At 56.1% G+C, this 17,818-nt stretch overlaps 2 protein-coding genes across 2 annotated transcripts; both read left to right on the top strand.

Moving 5' to 3' along the window:
* Positions 1–109: 109 nt before the first annotated feature.
* EAH_00036650 (histone acetyltransferase GCN5, putative) lies at positions 110–2,116 on the top strand (the record flags this gene model as incomplete). The annotated part of the gene is made up of 4 exons (XM_013392047.1): positions 110–298; positions 605–874; positions 1,496–1,555; positions 1,739–2,116. The coding sequence occupies 4 exons, from the start codon at positions 110–112 to the stop codon at positions 2,114–2,116; spliced, it is 897 nt and encodes a 298-aa protein (XP_013247501.1).
* A 2,623-nt stretch (positions 2,117–4,739) lies between these two features.
* On the top strand, positions 4,740–17,447 carry EAH_00036640 (Formin homology 2 domain containing protein, related; the record flags this gene model as incomplete). The annotated part of the gene is made up of 11 exons (XM_013392046.1): positions 4,740–7,604; positions 7,865–8,418; positions 8,538–9,120; positions 9,544–9,754; positions 9,920–10,680; positions 10,946–13,327; positions 13,772–14,002; positions 14,233–14,565; positions 14,981–15,277; positions 15,491–16,322; positions 16,486–17,447. The coding sequence occupies 11 exons, from the start codon at positions 4,740–4,742 to the stop codon at positions 17,445–17,447; spliced, it is 10,011 nt and encodes a 3,336-aa protein (XP_013247500.1).
* Between the last annotated feature and the right edge of the window lie 371 nt (positions 17,448–17,818).

The following is a 17,818-nucleotide window of genomic DNA, read 5'->3' as shown; positions in this document are numbered from 1 at the left end:
ATATATATATATATATATATATATATATATGCGTGTGCGTGTGTTTGGGGGTATAGACAACTTTGCTGTTGGGTATTTCCGGAAGCAGGGTTTTACGCAGAAGATATCGATGCCAAAGGAGCGATGGTTTGGGTTTATTAAGGACTATGAGGGGGGCACTTTGATGGAGTGCAGGATATCCCCTAAGGTCGACTACCTGCGTTTGTTTGCAATCCTAAACGAGCAGCAGGAGGCAGTGCAGCGAGCTATCTTGCGGCTGAAGCCCCCTCGGGTCTTCCCTGGTCTTACTTGCTGGCAGGTGCGTGAGTGGGGGGCCTTCGCCTTCTAGTTTTAGGTGTTGTACTGTGGCTTCTGTATCCCAAGGCCCCTCGCGGCATCTTCAGGTGTATGCACAGCTCCCGGTTGCGCAGACACCCCAACAGGGAGCTGGAGACCAGCAGCAGATGCGTGCGTACTCTCCGCCTCTAAACCGAACAAACAAACAAGCAAACAAAAAACAAGCAAACAACCAAACAGACAGACAAACAAGCAAACCAACAAACCAACAAACAAGTAAGCAAGTAAGCAAGCAAACAAACAACGCTTTCGTGTTTGTGCTGCTCAGAAAGACCCCACGCGGGTGCTGCATCCTTCTCAAGTGCCAGGGGTAGTGGAATACGGCTGGACTCCGCAGGCAGCAGCAGATGCAGCAGGCGAAGGAGCAGCAGCAGCGCGACCACTGCACGAACAAATCGTGCAAGTCCTCGATATCTTAGCCCGACACCACAGCGCATGGCCGTTTCATAAACCCGTTGCAAAAGATGAAGCCCCCGACTACTATGAAATCATCGCACAACCCACAGATATCTCCACCATGAAGAAAAAAGCCAAAAAGGTACAATATGTACATAATATATATATATATATATATATTATATTATTATATATATATATATTATATATATATATATATACGTGCTTTATGTATATGAAGCTTGCCCATACCTATGTATTTCATATACGCATTTATACATCTAGAGCAGACATGTATATATATATTATATATATAGTATAAACCTTTACATCTGCGTTTCAGGTATATATGCCCATGCTTGTATGCCTGAAGTACGCGCATGCACATACACATACGCATACAATCCAGAGACCTGAAACACACACAGACGGACAACGTACATATACCCCTGACACGCGTATATATATATATATATATATATATATATATATCTGAAACGGACAGGCATACACCTGAAACACAGATACACCAGAAACACAGACAGGGATGCACCTGAAGTACATGCACGAATACACCAGGAACACGCACGGACACGCACACATTCACTCCCATAACGAACAGCCCCCTGCATTACCATAGCCCTGCTTGTAGCACGAAGCTCTCTTCCATTTAGCCGAGTTAAAGCTGGGCCTTATGCTGTTGTTGCTGATTCTCTTGCTACTGCTGCTGCTGCTGCTGCTGCTTCTGTGGCGTTTTTCACAGTTGGTGGCACAACGCACATGGGCTGTGTGCTGCTGCAACATCTGCGTGTGTGTGATGGGGGTACGTTTGCTGCAGCAGAGTGTCTGTGGTTTGTAATGTATTTTGCTGCTGCTGCTGCTGCTGCTGTACAGAAACAATTCCCCAACAAGGCGGCGTTTCTTGCGGAGTTGAGTCGCATGTTTGCAAATTGCCGGCGTTACAACGGGCCCTCAACGATATATTATAAATATGCAAACGAACTAGAAAAATTCATTTGGCCTAAGGCCCTACAAATCCAAGACACCCAGGAACCCGCAGGAGCCCCAGCATCAGCAGCAGCACCAGCAGCAGCAGCAGCCGACGCCTTGCGGTGATACGTTCGCGATATGCAGCACCAACAGCAGCTACTGTTGCACTAGCAGCAGCACCAGCAGCAGTAGCAGCAGACGCCTTGCGGCTATACGCTCGGGGTATGCGGCAGCAACAGCGGCTACTGCAGCAGCAGCAGCAGCAGTAGCAGCAGAAGCCTTGCGCTGCTACGCGCGGGAGGTGCAGATGCAGCAACGACAGCTGCAGCAGCTGCTGCTGCGTCGTTGGAGCCGCCAGTGGGAGCGTCTGCAGAAGCTGGAGCTTCTCGATTAGGGGCAGCAAGATGCTGAGGGCTGCGTCGGCAAAGCAGCGAGACAAAGGGATAAGCAAACAGATATAGTGAAAGCTGTGCACACACCCAGACAGCAAATAACAGCAATAGAAAGCAAAATCTCTCTAGAGCCTCCATACACCCGGCTGGCCCCAGGAGGGTTCATATTTGTGCTTCAAGTTGAGGCGCTTGTGGGGCCCTCCACTTTGCGTCTCGAGCAGCAGCAGCTGCTGCTGTTCCTGCTGTTGCTGCTGGAGTCGCCAGTAGGGGCGTCTGCATTCTTTTATTCGGTTTGCTTTTTGTCTGTGCTGCATATAGCTTGCCTCAGCTCAACCCTCAGCTGAGAGGCGCTGTCTTGTGCAGCCCAGACTCATCAGGGATTGTTTAGTTAGCCAGCTAGCTACCTAGCTCGCTACTCAGACAGCTAGCAAACTAGCCCGCTACCCAGACAGCTGGCTAGCTGGCTTCCTATCCAGTCAGCTAGCTGGCTGGCTCGCTATTCAGCCAGCTGGCTCGCTATCCAGCCAGCTAGCTAGCTAGGTGTGTTGCCTAGCTAGCTAGCTGGCTGCCCCGCCTAGCTAGCTACATCGCTGTGTTGGCTAGCTAGCTAACTGTGTTAGCTAGCCAGGCAGCTAGCAAACTATCTAGCGATAGTACTTACTGCGTAGAGGCGAGGCAGCTTTCGATTGCAGTGTCAGGGTTTGTGCTGTACGCTGCGTCTGGCTTGTGGGATGTCCGTCTCTTGAGGTGTATGTGTCTCCTTCAGCTGTATGTTTCCCTTTTTAGCTCTTTGCTTGCATGCATTTAGATATATACTTCGGTGTCTATACGCCAAAGACCCACGGGCGCAGGCATCTTGCAGCCGGAGCCCTATAATACACCCCGGCCCTGTTAGATAGGGATAAGAATAGACAAATAAACAGAGAAAGAGGGGCAGATATAATGATGGGGAAATAAACACAGAAAGACAGATAGAGATAATGAAAGAGAAATAAAGACCGATGGATGCAAAGTTCAAAGAAATAAACAAAAAAAGAAGACAGATAGAGGCAGAGAAATAAACAAAAAAAGAAGACGGGTAGAGATAGTGATAGAGGAACAAACACAGAAAGACAAGACATACGGAGATAATGATAGAGCAATAAACAAAGAAAGGCAGAGATGCAGGCAACAATAATGAGACCGAGAGAATCTGCTTTGTCCCCTGTCTGAGACAATGAATGGCCTGCAGCGGTAGCATCTTCTTTTTGTTTATTCTTTTATCTCAAGTCTCCGCTGTTGCTGTTGCTTCAGCAGCAGCAGCAGCTTAGGGCCGGGTCTGTACTTGGTGCATTCACTGCTAAGAAAGTCAATAGGAATGATTAGCAGCTGTCTGTTGTGCCCGTGCATGCAAACAAAAAAGGTTTGTTGCTGTGGTTGCATGCTCATTCTTTATTCTGGGGGCCTTCCCTACATCAAGCTCCGCCATCTGCAGCATTTGCTTGCTTAAAATATAAAATTATATCAACAATTAGTCTGTCTTACTGCCCTTTTCCCTCCTAGTGTATATATACATATGTATGCATATGTATAATGTATATATACATATGTATGCATATGTATATATACATATGTACACATACATATGCATGCATATGTATATATACATATGTATATATACATAATATACATAAGTATATATCTAGTATGTATTGTACTATATATATATACATATATATACAGGAGAGTCGCTGCACGTAGAGGAGGCACCTCTAAATTAAACAGCTGCAACAGGTGTCTGCCACATTCAAAAGAATAATAACAAGAAGAAAGACAAAACAAATTAATAATCTAATGAGCAATGTAATGAAAATTTATCAACAAAACAAAGCAGGTGCTTTCTATGGCTTTGCTTAACTTCCATCTTAGTGCTTAATAGGGCTATTCATGAAATATTACAATAAAAACAAACAAAAAACTAAACAAATATTTCCTTTTTAGTAAAAGCCGAACAGTAGCAAACCACAGCAATGATATGCATGCGCCACCGCCTGCTGTCAGCAGCAGCAGCAGCAGCAGCAGTAGCAGCAGCAGGGGTAAGGAAGCGGGATGGCTGAATATGAGGTTTGATGATATTTATCGTTACAGGTCACCATACAGCTGCAAAGAGAAGAGTAGGAGAAGCAAGCTGCAGCAGCAGCAACAGCAGCAGCGGAGGCAGCAGCAGAGCTCGTGTTGCAGCGTCTGCTGCTACGGGACTGCTGCTGCTGTGTTACAGCAAACTCAGGCTGTTGCCATCCTTAAAGAGAAACACCACTGTTAGCAGCAGCAACAACTTGCTGCAGAGGCTTCTTCAAGCGCGTGCAGCAGCAGCAGCAGCAACAACCACCAGCAGCAGCACCACCCCCAGGGTGGGCACCATTGGTACTTCTACCAGCCTTAGCAGCAGGTTGGCTGTTTGCAGCAGCAACTGCAGCAAAGTCAAAATCAGTAGCGTGGATTAGGAAGAGGAGCTGCACACAAATGTACGGCTGAAGCGCACAGCCGCACAGGAGCAGCGCAGCAGCAGCAGCAGCAAAAGCAGCAGCAGCAACAGCAGCAGCAGCAGCACATCATGCTAGCCACTCATGTCTCTGCAGCAGCCCCATGGGAGGTTCAGATGAGGCGGTGGAGCCCCTTTATTCAACGGGGCCGCCACAAGAGCAGCGGCGCCACCACCGACAGCAGCAGCAGCAGCAGCAACAGCAGCAGCAGCAGCAGCAGCAGCAGCAGCAGCAGTCCTTTCTCCGCAGCAGGATCAGCTCCAACTCAGTTGGGAGCAGGCATAGTTATCCGTTGCCGCTGCTTCGCCCCCTCACGCAGCTGCCGCAGCTGCAGGAAAACCCGATTGCCCAGCAGCAGCAGGGGCAGCAGCATCAGCAGCAACAGCAGCAGCAGCACTACGAGGACCTGCGCCATGGCACCCTCGGATCGTCTCCAGCGCAGGCGGGGGATTTGCAGCAGCAGCTGCTGCTGCAAACCACGCTCTTGCGGCACCAGAGCTTCAGCCCCTCTAGCATGAGCAGCAGCAACCGCCTGCTGCAGCAGCAACACACAGTCCGCCAACCTTTTGCTGCTTCTCCTTCATCAACAGCTTCGGCTGCTGCTGTTGACGCTGCTGTCACTGGAGCAACACCAGCAGCAGCAGCAGCAAGATACAGTGGAGCGAAGGGGGTCGAGCAGCAGCGCGCTGCAGCAACACCAGCAGCAGCAGCAACGGCCGCGGCAGCATCAGCAGCAGCAGCAGCAGCGCCTCCCAAACTGCACTCTCTAGACGGCCCTGGTCTCCTGCAGCACGCAGCACCAACAAGTGCTGCTACGGGAACAACAGCAACTACTGCAACAGAGACAGAAGCACCGCCACCAACTGTTGCTGCTGCTGCTGCTGCTGCTTCCACTGCCACGCAGCAGCAAACGACACCAACCTCACGGGGGCAGCAAGGACCGTTGCCGAATTCTAGAGCAGGTGCACCAGCAGCTGCAGCTGCTGCTGCCACTGCTGTTGCCTCCCCACACCTGGATTGCACGACGCCCTCCTCCATGCAGCAAAAGCAGCTGCTGCAGCGGCAGCCGCTGCAGCAGCAGGCTTCCCTGCAGGCTTCATCGATGCAGCAGCTGCCTGTGCAGCAGCAGCAGCCTCTGCAGCAGCAGCAGCCTCTGCAGCGGCAGCAGCTTCTGCAGGAGCAGCAGCAGCAGCTTCTGCAGGAGCAGCAGCAGCAGCCGCTGCAGCAGCAGCAGCTTCTGCAGGAGCAGCAGCAGCAGCTTCTGCAGGAGCAGCAGCAGCAGCCTCTGCAGCAGCAGCCGCAGCAGGCGGCGGTTCGTCCGTCGTTGCCTGTGCCTGCTGCTGCTCCGCCGCAAGTTTGTCTTATAGGGCCTCGGCTGCTGGCGATGAGGAGCCCTTGGGGGCTTTCAACTTCAGGCGTGCTGCAGCGGAACGGTATTAATGAATTGCTGCTGTATTTCTCTGCTTTGCAGTCGCTGCTGCTGCCAGCAAGATGGGGAGGCCTCATGCCCCTGGGAGCTGCGGATTGCCGTGCTGCTGCTGCTGCTCTTCCTGCTGCTGCTGCTGCTGCTGCAGCAGCAGAAGGCCTCGCGCGGGCTGCCGCTGCAACGGAAACGCCCATCTCATCGCCACCGGCACCGATACCGTGGCAGCAGCAGCAGCAGCTGCTGCTGCTGCTGCCGCGCCGCTTTCTGCAGCAGCTACCTACAGCAACCGATGGATCTTCTGGCCTCACGCAACTCAACGGGCTGTACAGACACCTCCGCAGCGCGATTCTGAAGCAGCAGCAGCAGCAGCAGCAGCAGCAGCAGCAATGCGCTTCTGTGTGGGGGGCAGACGACTCCCTCGTGGCGCAGGCAGCAGCAGCAGCAACTGCTGCTGCTGAGAGTGCTGCTGAGTTGGGGTTACAAGCGGAAGATGCTGCAGCGTGGCCTCCTGTTGCTGCTGCAATTGCTGCTGTGGAGGCTACAGCAGCAGCAGCCGCTGCTGCGGCCTCTGCGGCTGCTGCTGCCACTCTTTTTCCGTTTGCTGCTGCTGCAGTGGACGCTTGCGGGAGTTCTATCGGTGGAGCTGCTGCAGGGAGCCCATCAACAGCAGCAGCAGCAACAACAACAACAGCAACAGCAACGGTAGCAGCAACAGCAACAACAGCAGGTGGCCCTGTAGCAGCTACTGGAGACTCCAGCAGCAGCAGCTTCGAATCAAAGCGCCGTGAGGCCCTGAGACAGTTGGGGCGTCTGTTGGCTTCGCCACCTGTCATTGTTGTATTTGATATATATCCCAGAGGCAGCAGCAACAGCAGCAGTAGCAACAGCAGCAGCAGCACCAGCAGCAGCAGCAGCAGTAGCAGCGGAAGCAACGTGCGGCAAAGCTCATGCGCCCGCGGCGGCTTGCCGTCCTCTCCACCTATTATCAGCAGCATCAACACCAGCACCAGCAGCAGAAGCAGCAGCAGCAGCAGTTTAGCTGCAGAGTTTGGGGAGGCCTTTGGGTGGCAGATTCTAGAGTTCAGCATAACGGAAGTGGGGGCCCCCCCGCTGCAGCTGCTGATTGATTTCTGCTCTTCTCTTCGCTTCTGGTTGCAGCTGGATAGACACCTGAACTTAGCCGTTGTGAACATACACCCCAAGAGCGGCTGCGGTGCTTTGCTGTTGCTTGCATGCGCTGCAATGGCATGCGGCAGCAGCACGGGAGCAGCAGGCTGGGCTTCGCAGCAGCAGCTTCTTAAGATGCTGTGCAACGCGTCCTTAGCAGCTCAAGACTGTGCCTATCCTCCGGCAGTACTAAAGGCGAGCAGCAGCAGCAGCAGCAACGGCAGCAGCAACAGCAGCAACGGCAGCAGCAACAGCAGCAGCAGCAGCAGCATTCAGAGGGGAGGAGGGGTGCTGCACTGGAAGCCTGCTGACCGCTGGCCGCCTTCTTGCCGCCGCTACCTGTCCTACTTCGAGAGTCTGCTGCGTCAATCTTCTGTGGGTTTTCTCTCTTGCTGCTGCTGTTGCTTCTGCTGCTGCTGTTTCTGCTGCTGAGGCTGCTTTGGCGGCGGTGCGTTTCGGTGCTGCTGCCTGCGCAGCTGCTGCTGCAGCTCTTGCATTTGCTGCTGTGGTGTCCGCGACTCACCGTTAAGGGAAACTTCTTGCTGCTGCGGTTGCCGTTGCTACTGCTGTTGCTGCTTCTGATGGTGCTACTGCTGTTGCTGCTGCTGCTGCTGCTGTTGCTGCTGTTGCTGCAGGGCAGAAGCCTCGGGGAGGAGGCAGCAGGCGCCAGACAGACTGCTGCTGCGGGTGTGGAGGCGCGAGTTGTGCGTTTAAAGAATTTGTTGGTGGACCACTTTGCTGCTCCTGCTGCACTCATTGCTGTTGAGGTGTACGAACTCGCCACTTGCTGTTGCTGCTGCAGCGGCTGCTGCAGGAAAGACGATGCTGCCGAGCCCGTAGGCGTCCTCATGAGGCACCTCGCTAAGACGGCAGAAGCAGCAGCAACAGCAACAGGAGCAGCAGCAACTGCATCGCCCGACCGCTGTCCTCTCGCCCCCCCTAAACTTCAGCTCTGCAGCAGCAGCAGCAGCAGCAATGGCTTGGAATTGCTTCCTGCGGCTGCTGCACAGAAGCTTCACGCCCAGCAGCAGCAGCAGCAGCAGCACCTTCACCCTCAGCAGCAGCAACAGCACCCGCAGCAGCAGCAGCTGCTGCAGCAGCAGCAGCAGCAGGATGGAGGGAGCCGGTCGCAGCGGAAGGGCCTTGCGGGCTACTGGCTGAAGCAACGAGCAAGTGGACGGCCGCAGCAGTGAGGCTTGCAGCTCGAATTAGTTGATGAGTTATCCCTTCTGCTGCAGAACACTGGTTCTATCGTTGCTGCTGTTTCCGTTACTGTTGCTGCTGCTGCTGTTGCTGCTGCTGCTGCAGATCTGAGGGATCGAAGGGCGAAGAGGCGCAGAGCCACCCGTACCTGCAGGCGTTGCGGCAGCAGGCGCGGCTGGTGCTGGATTCTCCTGCAGCAGCAGCAGCAGCAGCAGAAACAGCAGCAGCAATTGAAAACGCATGCAGCCCAGATGATGTGCCCCTGCTGCTGGATCCTGGGGGCCCCCTTGGCCACCTTGGGGCTTGCTGCGAGGCTTATGTCTCCTTGCCTATCTCTGCTCCTTGTCTCAGCAGCAAAGGCGTTTGCTGCTGCTCTCCTGTGTCTGCACCTAACCTCCTGTCGTGGGACGGCTCTGCTGCAGCAGCAGCAGCAGGTGCTGGTGCTGCTACGGCGGATGGTGGCAGCGCCGTTGCAGCAGAATGGCCAGGAGATGCAGCGGAATCAGCAGAGGGTGCAGAAGGTGCAGGGACTGCTGAAGAGGCTCTTACGGCGCTGCAGCAGCGACAGCAGCAGCAGCACATGCAGCAGCGAAGGTTGCAGCAGCAGCATCAGCGCGAGCTACACTCCCATTTTGCCCTGCAAGCCTGTGCACAGGACTACCAGCTAATGGCTGCAGATACGCTTCCGGTGAGTACGAGTAAAGTTAATAACAGCAACAGCAGCAGCAGCAGCCTTATCTGCTGCAGCAGCTCGACTTGCTGCAGCACTTGCACTTGCAGCAGAAATAGCTGAGGCAGCTGCCATGTGAAGCCTTGTCCGTCAGACGGACTTAGTTTATGAGATAGTGTCTCTTCATCCGCAGCAGCAGCTGCTGAAGCAGCAGCTTGATTTGCTGCAGCGGTTCCTGCTGCAGAAGGAATTTTGCTAGCAGCAACAGCAGCAGTAGCAGAAGCAACAGCGCAACAGAAGCTGGCTGTGGCTGCCAGTGCACAGGCTGTCCTGCTGCTGCTGCTGCTGCCAGTTGAGCGAGCCGCTGAGTTTGCTTGTGCTACTTCAAGTTCCGCTGCTGTTGCGGTTGCTTCTGCTGCTGTTGCTGCTGCTGCTGTTCAGGACGGGTCTGCGTCAGCAGTATTTGATTTCGCGCACGACCGCAGCGGCAGCAGCAGGCAGCTGCTGCTGTCAGGTGATGTTTTAATTGTGCTGCGGCAGCTGGCTCCTAAACCTCGCCCTACCAAAGATACGGGAAGGCAGCAGAACACGCAGCAGCAGCAGCAACAGCAGCAGCAGCAACACATCTACGCCGTCTACGCCCTCCACACAGGTTTGTCTGCACGAGCTCCTGCTGCTGCAGCACCAGCTGCTGCTGCTGCTGCTGAGGGCTTATCTTTGCAGCGTTTGCCTGAAGGTCAGCTTGTACTGCGCTGAGACCAAACTGTTGCTGCTACTCTTGCCGCTGCTTCTGCTGCTGCTGCTGCTGCTGCTGCAGGGTTTCTGCCGGCGGATCAGTCTGTGGTGGAGCTGCAGGTGCAGGACATCGACTCGCCTGTCCCGCTGTCGCAGCGTCTGCGTTTGTCTTTGATTTTTGAACACGTGGATGATGTCTTTAGAACGAGCAGCAGCTGCTGCAGTCCCACCAACAGCAGCAGCTGCAGCAGCAGCAGCTATAGCGACGGCCTTAGCAGCAGCTCCTGCAGCAACACCAGCGGCGCAGCGAACAAGTGCAACCCACCCCCATCCTCAGTGGGCCGACCAGACGCTGCTGCTGCTGACCTGTCGCCTACTGCTGCTGCTGCTGCTGCTGCTGCTCCGGCGGAAGCAGGTTCCTCTGAGAGGCAGCCCGTCTCTAGCAGCAGCAACAAGGTTAGCAGCAGCGGCAGGTCTCTGGTTGGGGGGATTGTCTCCTCGCTGCTGCGGTGGCAACAGCCGAGAGAGCCCTCTGCGGAGCAGCACACGCGGCAGCACCAGCAGCATGAACAGCAGCAGCAGCAGCAGCAGCAGCACCTGCAACCACAGGAGTCGCAGCTTTCAGCCTCCCATCGCCTGAGCACTTCCAGCAGCGTCAGCCTTACAGAGGCCTTTGCCCCGCCCCCTCAAGTGCCTTCAGAGGCAGCAGCAGCAGCAGCAGCAGTAGGAACAGCAGCAGGAGCAGCAGCGGCAGCAACTCTGCCGCGGCATCTGCACATAACGAGGCGGCCTTCACCAAGCAGGAGAGACTTTGCTGCGCGACACTGTCTCCAATTAGATCCTGTAAGTTGCTGCTGCCTGTCTGCGTGCTGCAGCAGCTGCTCGTCTTGCTGCGGATACCTTCAGGCATTGGCATCCTGCTGCTGCTGCTATCGCAGCTTCGCTGCTGCTGCTGCTGCAGCAGTAACGGATGTGCAGTAGCTGTTGCTGCTGCTATTGGGACGGTGGTGCTGCTGCGGAGTTGCTTGCTGCAATTGCTGCTGTGCCGTCGAGAGAGCAAGACGTGCTTCTGCGGTTTGTGTTTGCTGTTGCTGTTTTGCTGCTGCAGCGTCTCCTACTGATGCTGGTGGAGGCTTCAGGCTGCAGCAGCGACAGCTGCACTGTGGCTTTGAAGCTGTGCAGCAACAACTTTTGTATGGCGCTAAGTCTGGTGTCCTATTACTTTGCTGCTTCCGGTTCTGCTGCTTCTGCTGCTCTTCATTCCACGCGCCTCCTGCAGCACGCCCTTCCTCCACCATGGCTGCAGCAGCAGCATCTCCTGCACCGGCAGGTCTCGCACTATCTGCAGTTGAGGCGGCAGGAGCAGCAGCAGCAGCAGCAGAAACAGGAAGAGCTGCTGCAACTAGACTTGCCTCCATCGCCCACTGTATATGCAGCAAACATGCCGCAGCAGCAGCAGCAGCAAATGCGAAGAGCTACCCCGGGTTTAGACTGGGAGGGATGGAGTCAAGTGGGCGCTGGTGGAGTTGTAGGCGGCTCTGCTGCCGCCTCAGCAGCAGCGGTGCCGCAACTGCAGCAGCAATGGATGCTGCAGCAGCAGCAGTCTCTGCTGCAGCAGCGCCACCCATTCACCCCCAGTGGGCCCCATCGGATCGCCCCTGTGCCCCTGAGGCCGGGGCAGAGCCGCAGGCCCCATCCTGCTGTTGCTGCTGCTGCTGCCCAGCAGCAGCAACAACAGCAGCAGCAGCAGCAGCAGATCCAGCGTTTCAGCACTGCGGCTTCGCTTAACAATGGATCTCTGCATGCAGCTATTGTCTCTAGAAGCAGCAGCTTCGGCGGGGTCTCCTCTTTCGGGAGTGCAGCGTACATGCCTGTCGCACCACCACCTGCTGCTGCTGCTGCTGCTGAGGGCGCTGTGGCTGGGTTGTCCCCGTGGGAACCTCAAACGCTCCAGGTAGAGCAGCAGCAGCAGCAACAAAAACAACAACAGCAGCAGCTACCGGAGGAGCAGCAGCAGCAGCAGCAACGTCAGTCGGATATACTTGTTTCATTTGCCTCTGTAGAAGCCAAAGGACCAGCAGCAACAGCAGCAGCAGCACCTGCTGCAGCAACACCTGCTGCAGGCATCAATCTATATGCAGCTGGTGTGGTGGTAGATGCGGGCCCTGCAGCGAACAGGGCAGACGATTCAGGTTTCCCCGCTGCTGCTGCTGCTGCGGCTGCTGCGGGTAGTTTGGCTCTCTTGCCGCATGCGCCGTCTCGTGAAGCCGCAGCAGCAGCAGTGGGAGCTGCTGCTGCTGCTGCTACGCCTGAAGACAGGACAGTTCCTGCAGATGCTGCTGCTGCTGTGGGCCGCCCTAAGGAGGCAACGATGCTTGCGGAGGGCGACTTAGCTGCACGTGCTGCTGCTGCGACACCTCTTGTTGCAGCCCCTGCTGCTGCTGCTCAAGCTGCGGCAGACTCTGCTGTTGCAGCTCCTGCTGCTGTATCTGGAACAGCTTATGCAACCCCCGCCTCTGCAGCTTCTGCGCTGCCTCCCTTGCCTTGTCCCGCTCCAGCTGCAGAACGGCAGCAGCAGCAACAACAACAACAGCAGCAGCAACAGGAGGGCGATGAGGGAAGGACCGAAGATGTTGGAGGCGCAGCAAAGCCAGCAGCAGCAGCAGACACTGCAGGGACAGCAATTGCCGCAGCAGCAATAGCAACAGCAGCAGCAACAGCAACAGCAGCAGCAGCAGGACCGGCAACAGGGCAGGTCCTTGCTGTACGGCTCCCCGACGGTCGCCTCCTTCATGTGGCTCTTCCTCCTGATGCTGCTGTTACTTCTGGAGCATTCGTGCCTGCTGCTGCTGCAGCAGTGCTGCAGGCTGAAGGTGCAGCAGCAACAACAGAAACAGCAACAGCAACAGCAGCAGCGATCCCCGCATCAACGGTCTTACCGGCAACTCTCGCTGCTGCTCCGCCCCAAGGCCCCGCTGCTGCTGCTGCGCCGCACAAGGCCAAGCCGCCGGGACCCCCCCCAAAAGGCCGCCTGCCCCCTCCTAAGGGGAATCCTAAACCAGCAGCAGCAGAAGCAGCAGCAGCAGCAACAGCAACTTCAGGAAAAGCGACGCCTCCTAGAACAAAGGGCAAGGCGCCGGGGCCGCCACCTGCAGGTCGACCTCCCACGGCAGCGAAAGGCAAAGCGCCAGCAGCAGCAGCAGCAGCAGCAACTGCAACAGCAGCAGCATCGGTTAGCAAGGCCAAGGCCCCGGGCCCGCCTCCGCCTGTGCCTAAAGCAAAGGCTGTGGGGCCCCCACCGAAGGGGCCTCCCGCAGGACGTCGCCCTCCGCCTCCTAAAGCAGCAGCAGCAGCAGCAACGGCGGCATCCGAAACAGCAGCTGCAGCAGCAACAGCAGCAGTACCAGGGGAGAAGGATGCTGCGCCGGAACCAGCGCTGCCGTTGGGCCGCAAGATACACTGGAAGGCTCTAACGGGGGATAAAATTCACGTAAGCTCCTTGTTGCACTAGCTGCTGCTGCTCGTGTTGCTGCAGCGTGCAGCCGCACTTGCTGCTGTAGCTGCTGCTGCTAATCTTTTTTATGAGTATTGAGGTTATGTGAGAGCAGCAGCAGCAGGGCTGGTGGCGTTTGTCGCTGTTGCGCTGCTGCGGTAGGGCTCGCTGGTAGAGGTTTCTGGCTGCAGGAAGCAGCAGCAGCAGTTCCAGTAGCAGCAGCAGCAGTGCACTATCAACAGTGGCAGTAGCAGCAACACCAGTAGTAGCAGTAGCAGCAGCAGTAGAAGAATCAGCAACAGGAACAGCAGCAGCAACAGCAGCATCTGCAGTAGTAGCAGCAGTAGCTACAGTAGAAGCATCAGCAACAGGAGCAGCAGCAGTAGTAGTAGCAGCAGCAGCAGCAGGTCCTTTACTTTGTGTTGCTGCGGGTTTGTACAGGGTACAGTGTTTAGTGAGATGCCTGCTGTGGGGCCCCTGGGGCCCTCTGCCTTAGTGGACGGCGCAGCGCTAAGCAGGCTCTTCTCCCGCACGCAGCCAGCAGCAGCAGCAGCGGCAGCAGCAGCAAAACGCCCCAGCAAGAAACCCCAAGTGCAGCAAACCAAATTCATCTCAAGTAAACGCGCACAAAACGTCGCCATCGTCCTTGCAAGACTTTCTATATCCACCGAGGTACCACTGCTGCTGGTGCTGCTGCTGCTGCTCTAGCTGCTGCTGCTGCTGCTGCTGCTGCTGTTGCTCTATCTGCCACTGCTGCTGCTGCTTCTCTCCTGCCCGAATGTTGCAGACGTCGTGTGCAGGTGTGTGCTGCTACTGTCATCCGTTCTCCATGTGGCTCAATAGACCCAGGTACCTGTTGCTGTTGCTGTTGCTGCTGCTGCTGCTGCTGCTGCTGGTTGCAGGAAGCAGCACAACGGCTACAGCGCCTTGACAGCAGCGGGCTGTCTCTTGAGTTGCTGGAGAGGATTGAGGAGGTCTGTCCTTTGCCTGAGGAGATCGAGTGTTTTCAACCCTTCCTACAAAAGCAGCAACAGCAGCAGCAGCAGCAGCAGCAGCAGGGGGCAGGAGAGGCCCCTGTACCTCCGTTGAGGGACGTAGAGGCGGCGATGCTGCCTCTTGCTCGTCTTGCTGCTGCTTCATCTCGCGTGCGGATACTCCGCTTTGATTTGCTGGCCCCAAAGACAATTAAAGAAGTGGAAGATGCAATCAACTTAGTAGACAGGGCAGCAGAACAGGTACGCTCCTGCTGCTGCAGCTGCTGCAGCAGCAGGGGCAGCAGCTGCTGCTGTTGCTGTTGCTGTAGCTGCTGCTGCAGCTGCTGTTGGTGCTGCCGGTGCTGATGCTGCTGCTGTTGCAGTTGATGCTGCTGCTGATGATGCTCTTGCTGCTGATGCATCTGCTGCTGCCGATGGTGATTCTGCCGTTGTTGCTGATGCTCGTACTGATGATGCTGATGATGACGCTGCTGCTGCTGCTGCGGTGTTGCTGCTGTTTGTCCCTGATGGCGCTGTTGTTTCTTGTGAAGTTGGTGTAGCTGCTGCTGCTATTGTTGTTGCTCTAGTTGGTGCCGCTGCTGCTGCTTCTGCTGCTGGGGGCTTTCTGCTAGTTTATGCATGCGGTGTTGCTGCTGTTGTGCTGCTGCGCATGCAGGCGCGCAGTAGCCGCAAGTTTCGCGTGCTGCTGCAAGCGGTGCTGCAGTGGGGGAACTACGTAAACCACGGTGTCCGTTTGGCTGCAGCAGCAGAGGAGACGCAGGAGTCTCAGGGTGCAGCAGCAGCAGCAGCGGGAGCAGGAGCAGCAGCAGCAGCAACAGCAGCAGCAAGTGCTGCTTCTGTTGAGTGTCTCCCCACAAGGGGATTCGCCCTAACGTCTCTCTTAAAGCTTATGGAATTTAGGAGTACAGTTGATAGCCGCCTCAGCTCCCTACACTACATCCTTGTTAATCTGGTGAGGGTTTGCTGCTGCTGTTACTGCTGCTGCTGGTACTGCTGCGGTGCTGCTCCCTGCAGCAGCTGCTGCAGTCTTCCAGGGTTTAAACGAAGGGTGGATAGTTTTGCTGCTGAGCTTCAGCAGATTCGGCGGGGTTCTCTTTGTATCTCTCCAGGCCGCTTGCTGCCGCCTTCCTTACGTTGCTGCTGCTGTTGCTGCTGCTGCTTGCAGATGGCTTCCTTACCAGACTTGCAGTTAGAGCGGCTGCCTGAAGAGATGCCATTGGTGGAGGAGGCGGCGCGGCTGACGGACGAGGCGTTGGATGCTGCTGCTGCGCTGCTGCAGCGGGAGACGCATTTTTTGCTGCAGCAGATTCAGCAGCAGACAAGCGCTCAGGGGGGCCCCTGGGGGCCCCCAGAGCTAGAACGCCTCAGGCGCCTCCATGGAGAGACGGTGCTGGGATTCGAACGCGTGCGACAGCGATATGCAGCAAGCAAGGAGCGGGTGATGGAGTTGGCGCGTTTCTATGGAGAGGAGCCGCAGCGGCTGAGTGCTGCTGCTGCTGCTGCTGTTGCTGCTGCAGCAGGAGAGGGCTGGGGAGGCCTCATGCAGGCCTCCCCCTTCTCCACTTTGGCTGCTATTCTCGTTACCTTTAAACAAACACTCAAAGATATTCAGCAGCACCCCAAGCGATACGCAGTGCTGCTCGCCACGAGCAGCAGCAGCAGCAGCAGCAGCAAGGAGGGCAGCAGCAAGAAGACGGGATCCGACTCCGGGGAGAAGGACGCGGCTGCCAGTGTTGCTGCATCAGATAAGGATGGGGGCGGGTCTACTGCTGCTGCAGACGGCACGGATGCTTCAAAACGCACAGCAGCAACAGCAGCAGCAGAAACAGCACGGCCAGCCTCTGTTGAGTCTGAGCTGCAGAGCCAATTGATGCGCAAGTGCAGCGTTCCAAACCCAACTCCTGCTGCTGCTTCTGCTGCTGCTGCTGGGTCTCCGAAGACAGAGAACAGCCAACATATCTCCGCGCTGTCTCCTCATCAAGAGCGTCTGCAACTGCGTGAGTTGCTGCACTAAATTCTAGGACAAGAGCTACCCAGTTGTTGCTGCTGCTGCTGCTGCTTAGAAGAGTTGCTGAGGCCTATGGAGTCCCTTCTTCCTCCGATGATTATTTTCTGCTATTGCTGCGGTTGTTGCTGTTGTTGTTGCTGTTGCTGTTTCAGCGAGGCGCAGCTCGAGCTGCTTTGCTCTTGCTTCCTCCCTCCAGCGGCGGCCTGTCTCGCAGCAGCAGCCGAAACAGCAGCAGAAGCAGCAGGAGCAGCAGCAAACCCAGCCTCCAGTGGCAGCAGAACAGCTGGGGCACAGTGTTTGTCAGCAACCCCACCAACACACCGTTGCTGTAGCTGTGCGTCTGCCTGCGGGGGCCCCCCTGAAGGAGAGTGCTGCTGCAGAGAAAGGTATCGAGTGCTTCCGGGGCCCCGCTGCTGGTGCTACTACTACTGCTGCTGCTGCTGCTGCTGGTAATCGGGCCTCGTTGCATGCTCTTATTGATGAACCCTCCTTTGCTGCTTTGGATGTAGCGGCCTCTATCAATAAGGCGCTTTTTATTCAAGATATCTGCGCCGAGCAAACACAAACAGAAACTGCAGCAGCAGCAGCAGCAGCAGCAACTGCAGCAGCAACAACTGCAGCAGCAACGTCTGCAGCAGCAGCAACTGCAACAGCAACAACTGTGCCGGAAGCTGCTGCGGCGGACGGCCAACAGCAAGACGAGGCGGCACCGTGTTCTGCTGATGCTGCTACAGAGTCTACCTCGCACCAGCAGCAGCAGCAAGAACAGCAGCAGCAGCAGCATTCAGCGCCCCCGTCGGTTAGAGGTCCGTTTTTTCCTCCTCGAGTAGTGCCGAGGCACTGGAAGCAGCAGCAGCAGCAGCAGCAACAGCAGCAGCAGCAGCAGGGAATCATTCCGCGCAGCAAGGTCCCGCTGGTGCTGAGGCCGCGGCCGCCGCCTCCTGCGTTTGTGCGTGGAGAGCAGCGTGTCTTAGGGCCCTTTAGGGGCCCAAAAGCACAGCAGCAGCAACAGCAGCAACAGCAGCGGCAGCAGCAGCAGCAGCAACAGGAAGAGCAACAGGAACAGCAACAGCAGCAGCAGCAGCAGCAGCAACAGCAGCAGCAACAGCAGTAGCATTAGCAACCTCCGGGAGTCGAACAGTAGCCCCGTAGCGGAGGCAGCTTGTAACGAACTGCCTCAAAGGCGGAAGAATTTTTGTCTCAATTAAACAGACAGTGTACAGACAGCTACGAAACCCTAAACCCTAAACCCTAGTCTCTTATCCGTTGAAGGGTTTAAGCAGAGCACACGCTGTAGAACAGGAAGGGCGAAGGCTAGCAGGTGGAAATGCTGCTGCGGGCTGCTACTAGCTGCTGCAGCTAGCTGCTGCAGCTAGCTGCAGTTGGCTTCAGCTAGATGCGGCATTATTTGTTTGCGTTTGATTTAGTTGAGGTGTGGTTCTGAGTAGAGAGACGTACAGTATGAGTACTCTATACTCTATCTTC

Source organism: Eimeria acervulina, genomic scaffold (assembly GCF_000499425.1).
Source record: "Eimeria acervulina Houghton genomic scaffold, Eah_scaff397, whole genome shotgun sequence".
NCBI classification, from domain to species: domain Eukaryota; phylum Apicomplexa; class Conoidasida; order Eucoccidiorida; family Eimeriidae; genus Eimeria; species Eimeria acervulina.
The sequence above is the reverse complement of the archived record's forward strand: the minus strand, read 5'-3'. Positions and strand labels throughout refer to the sequence as shown.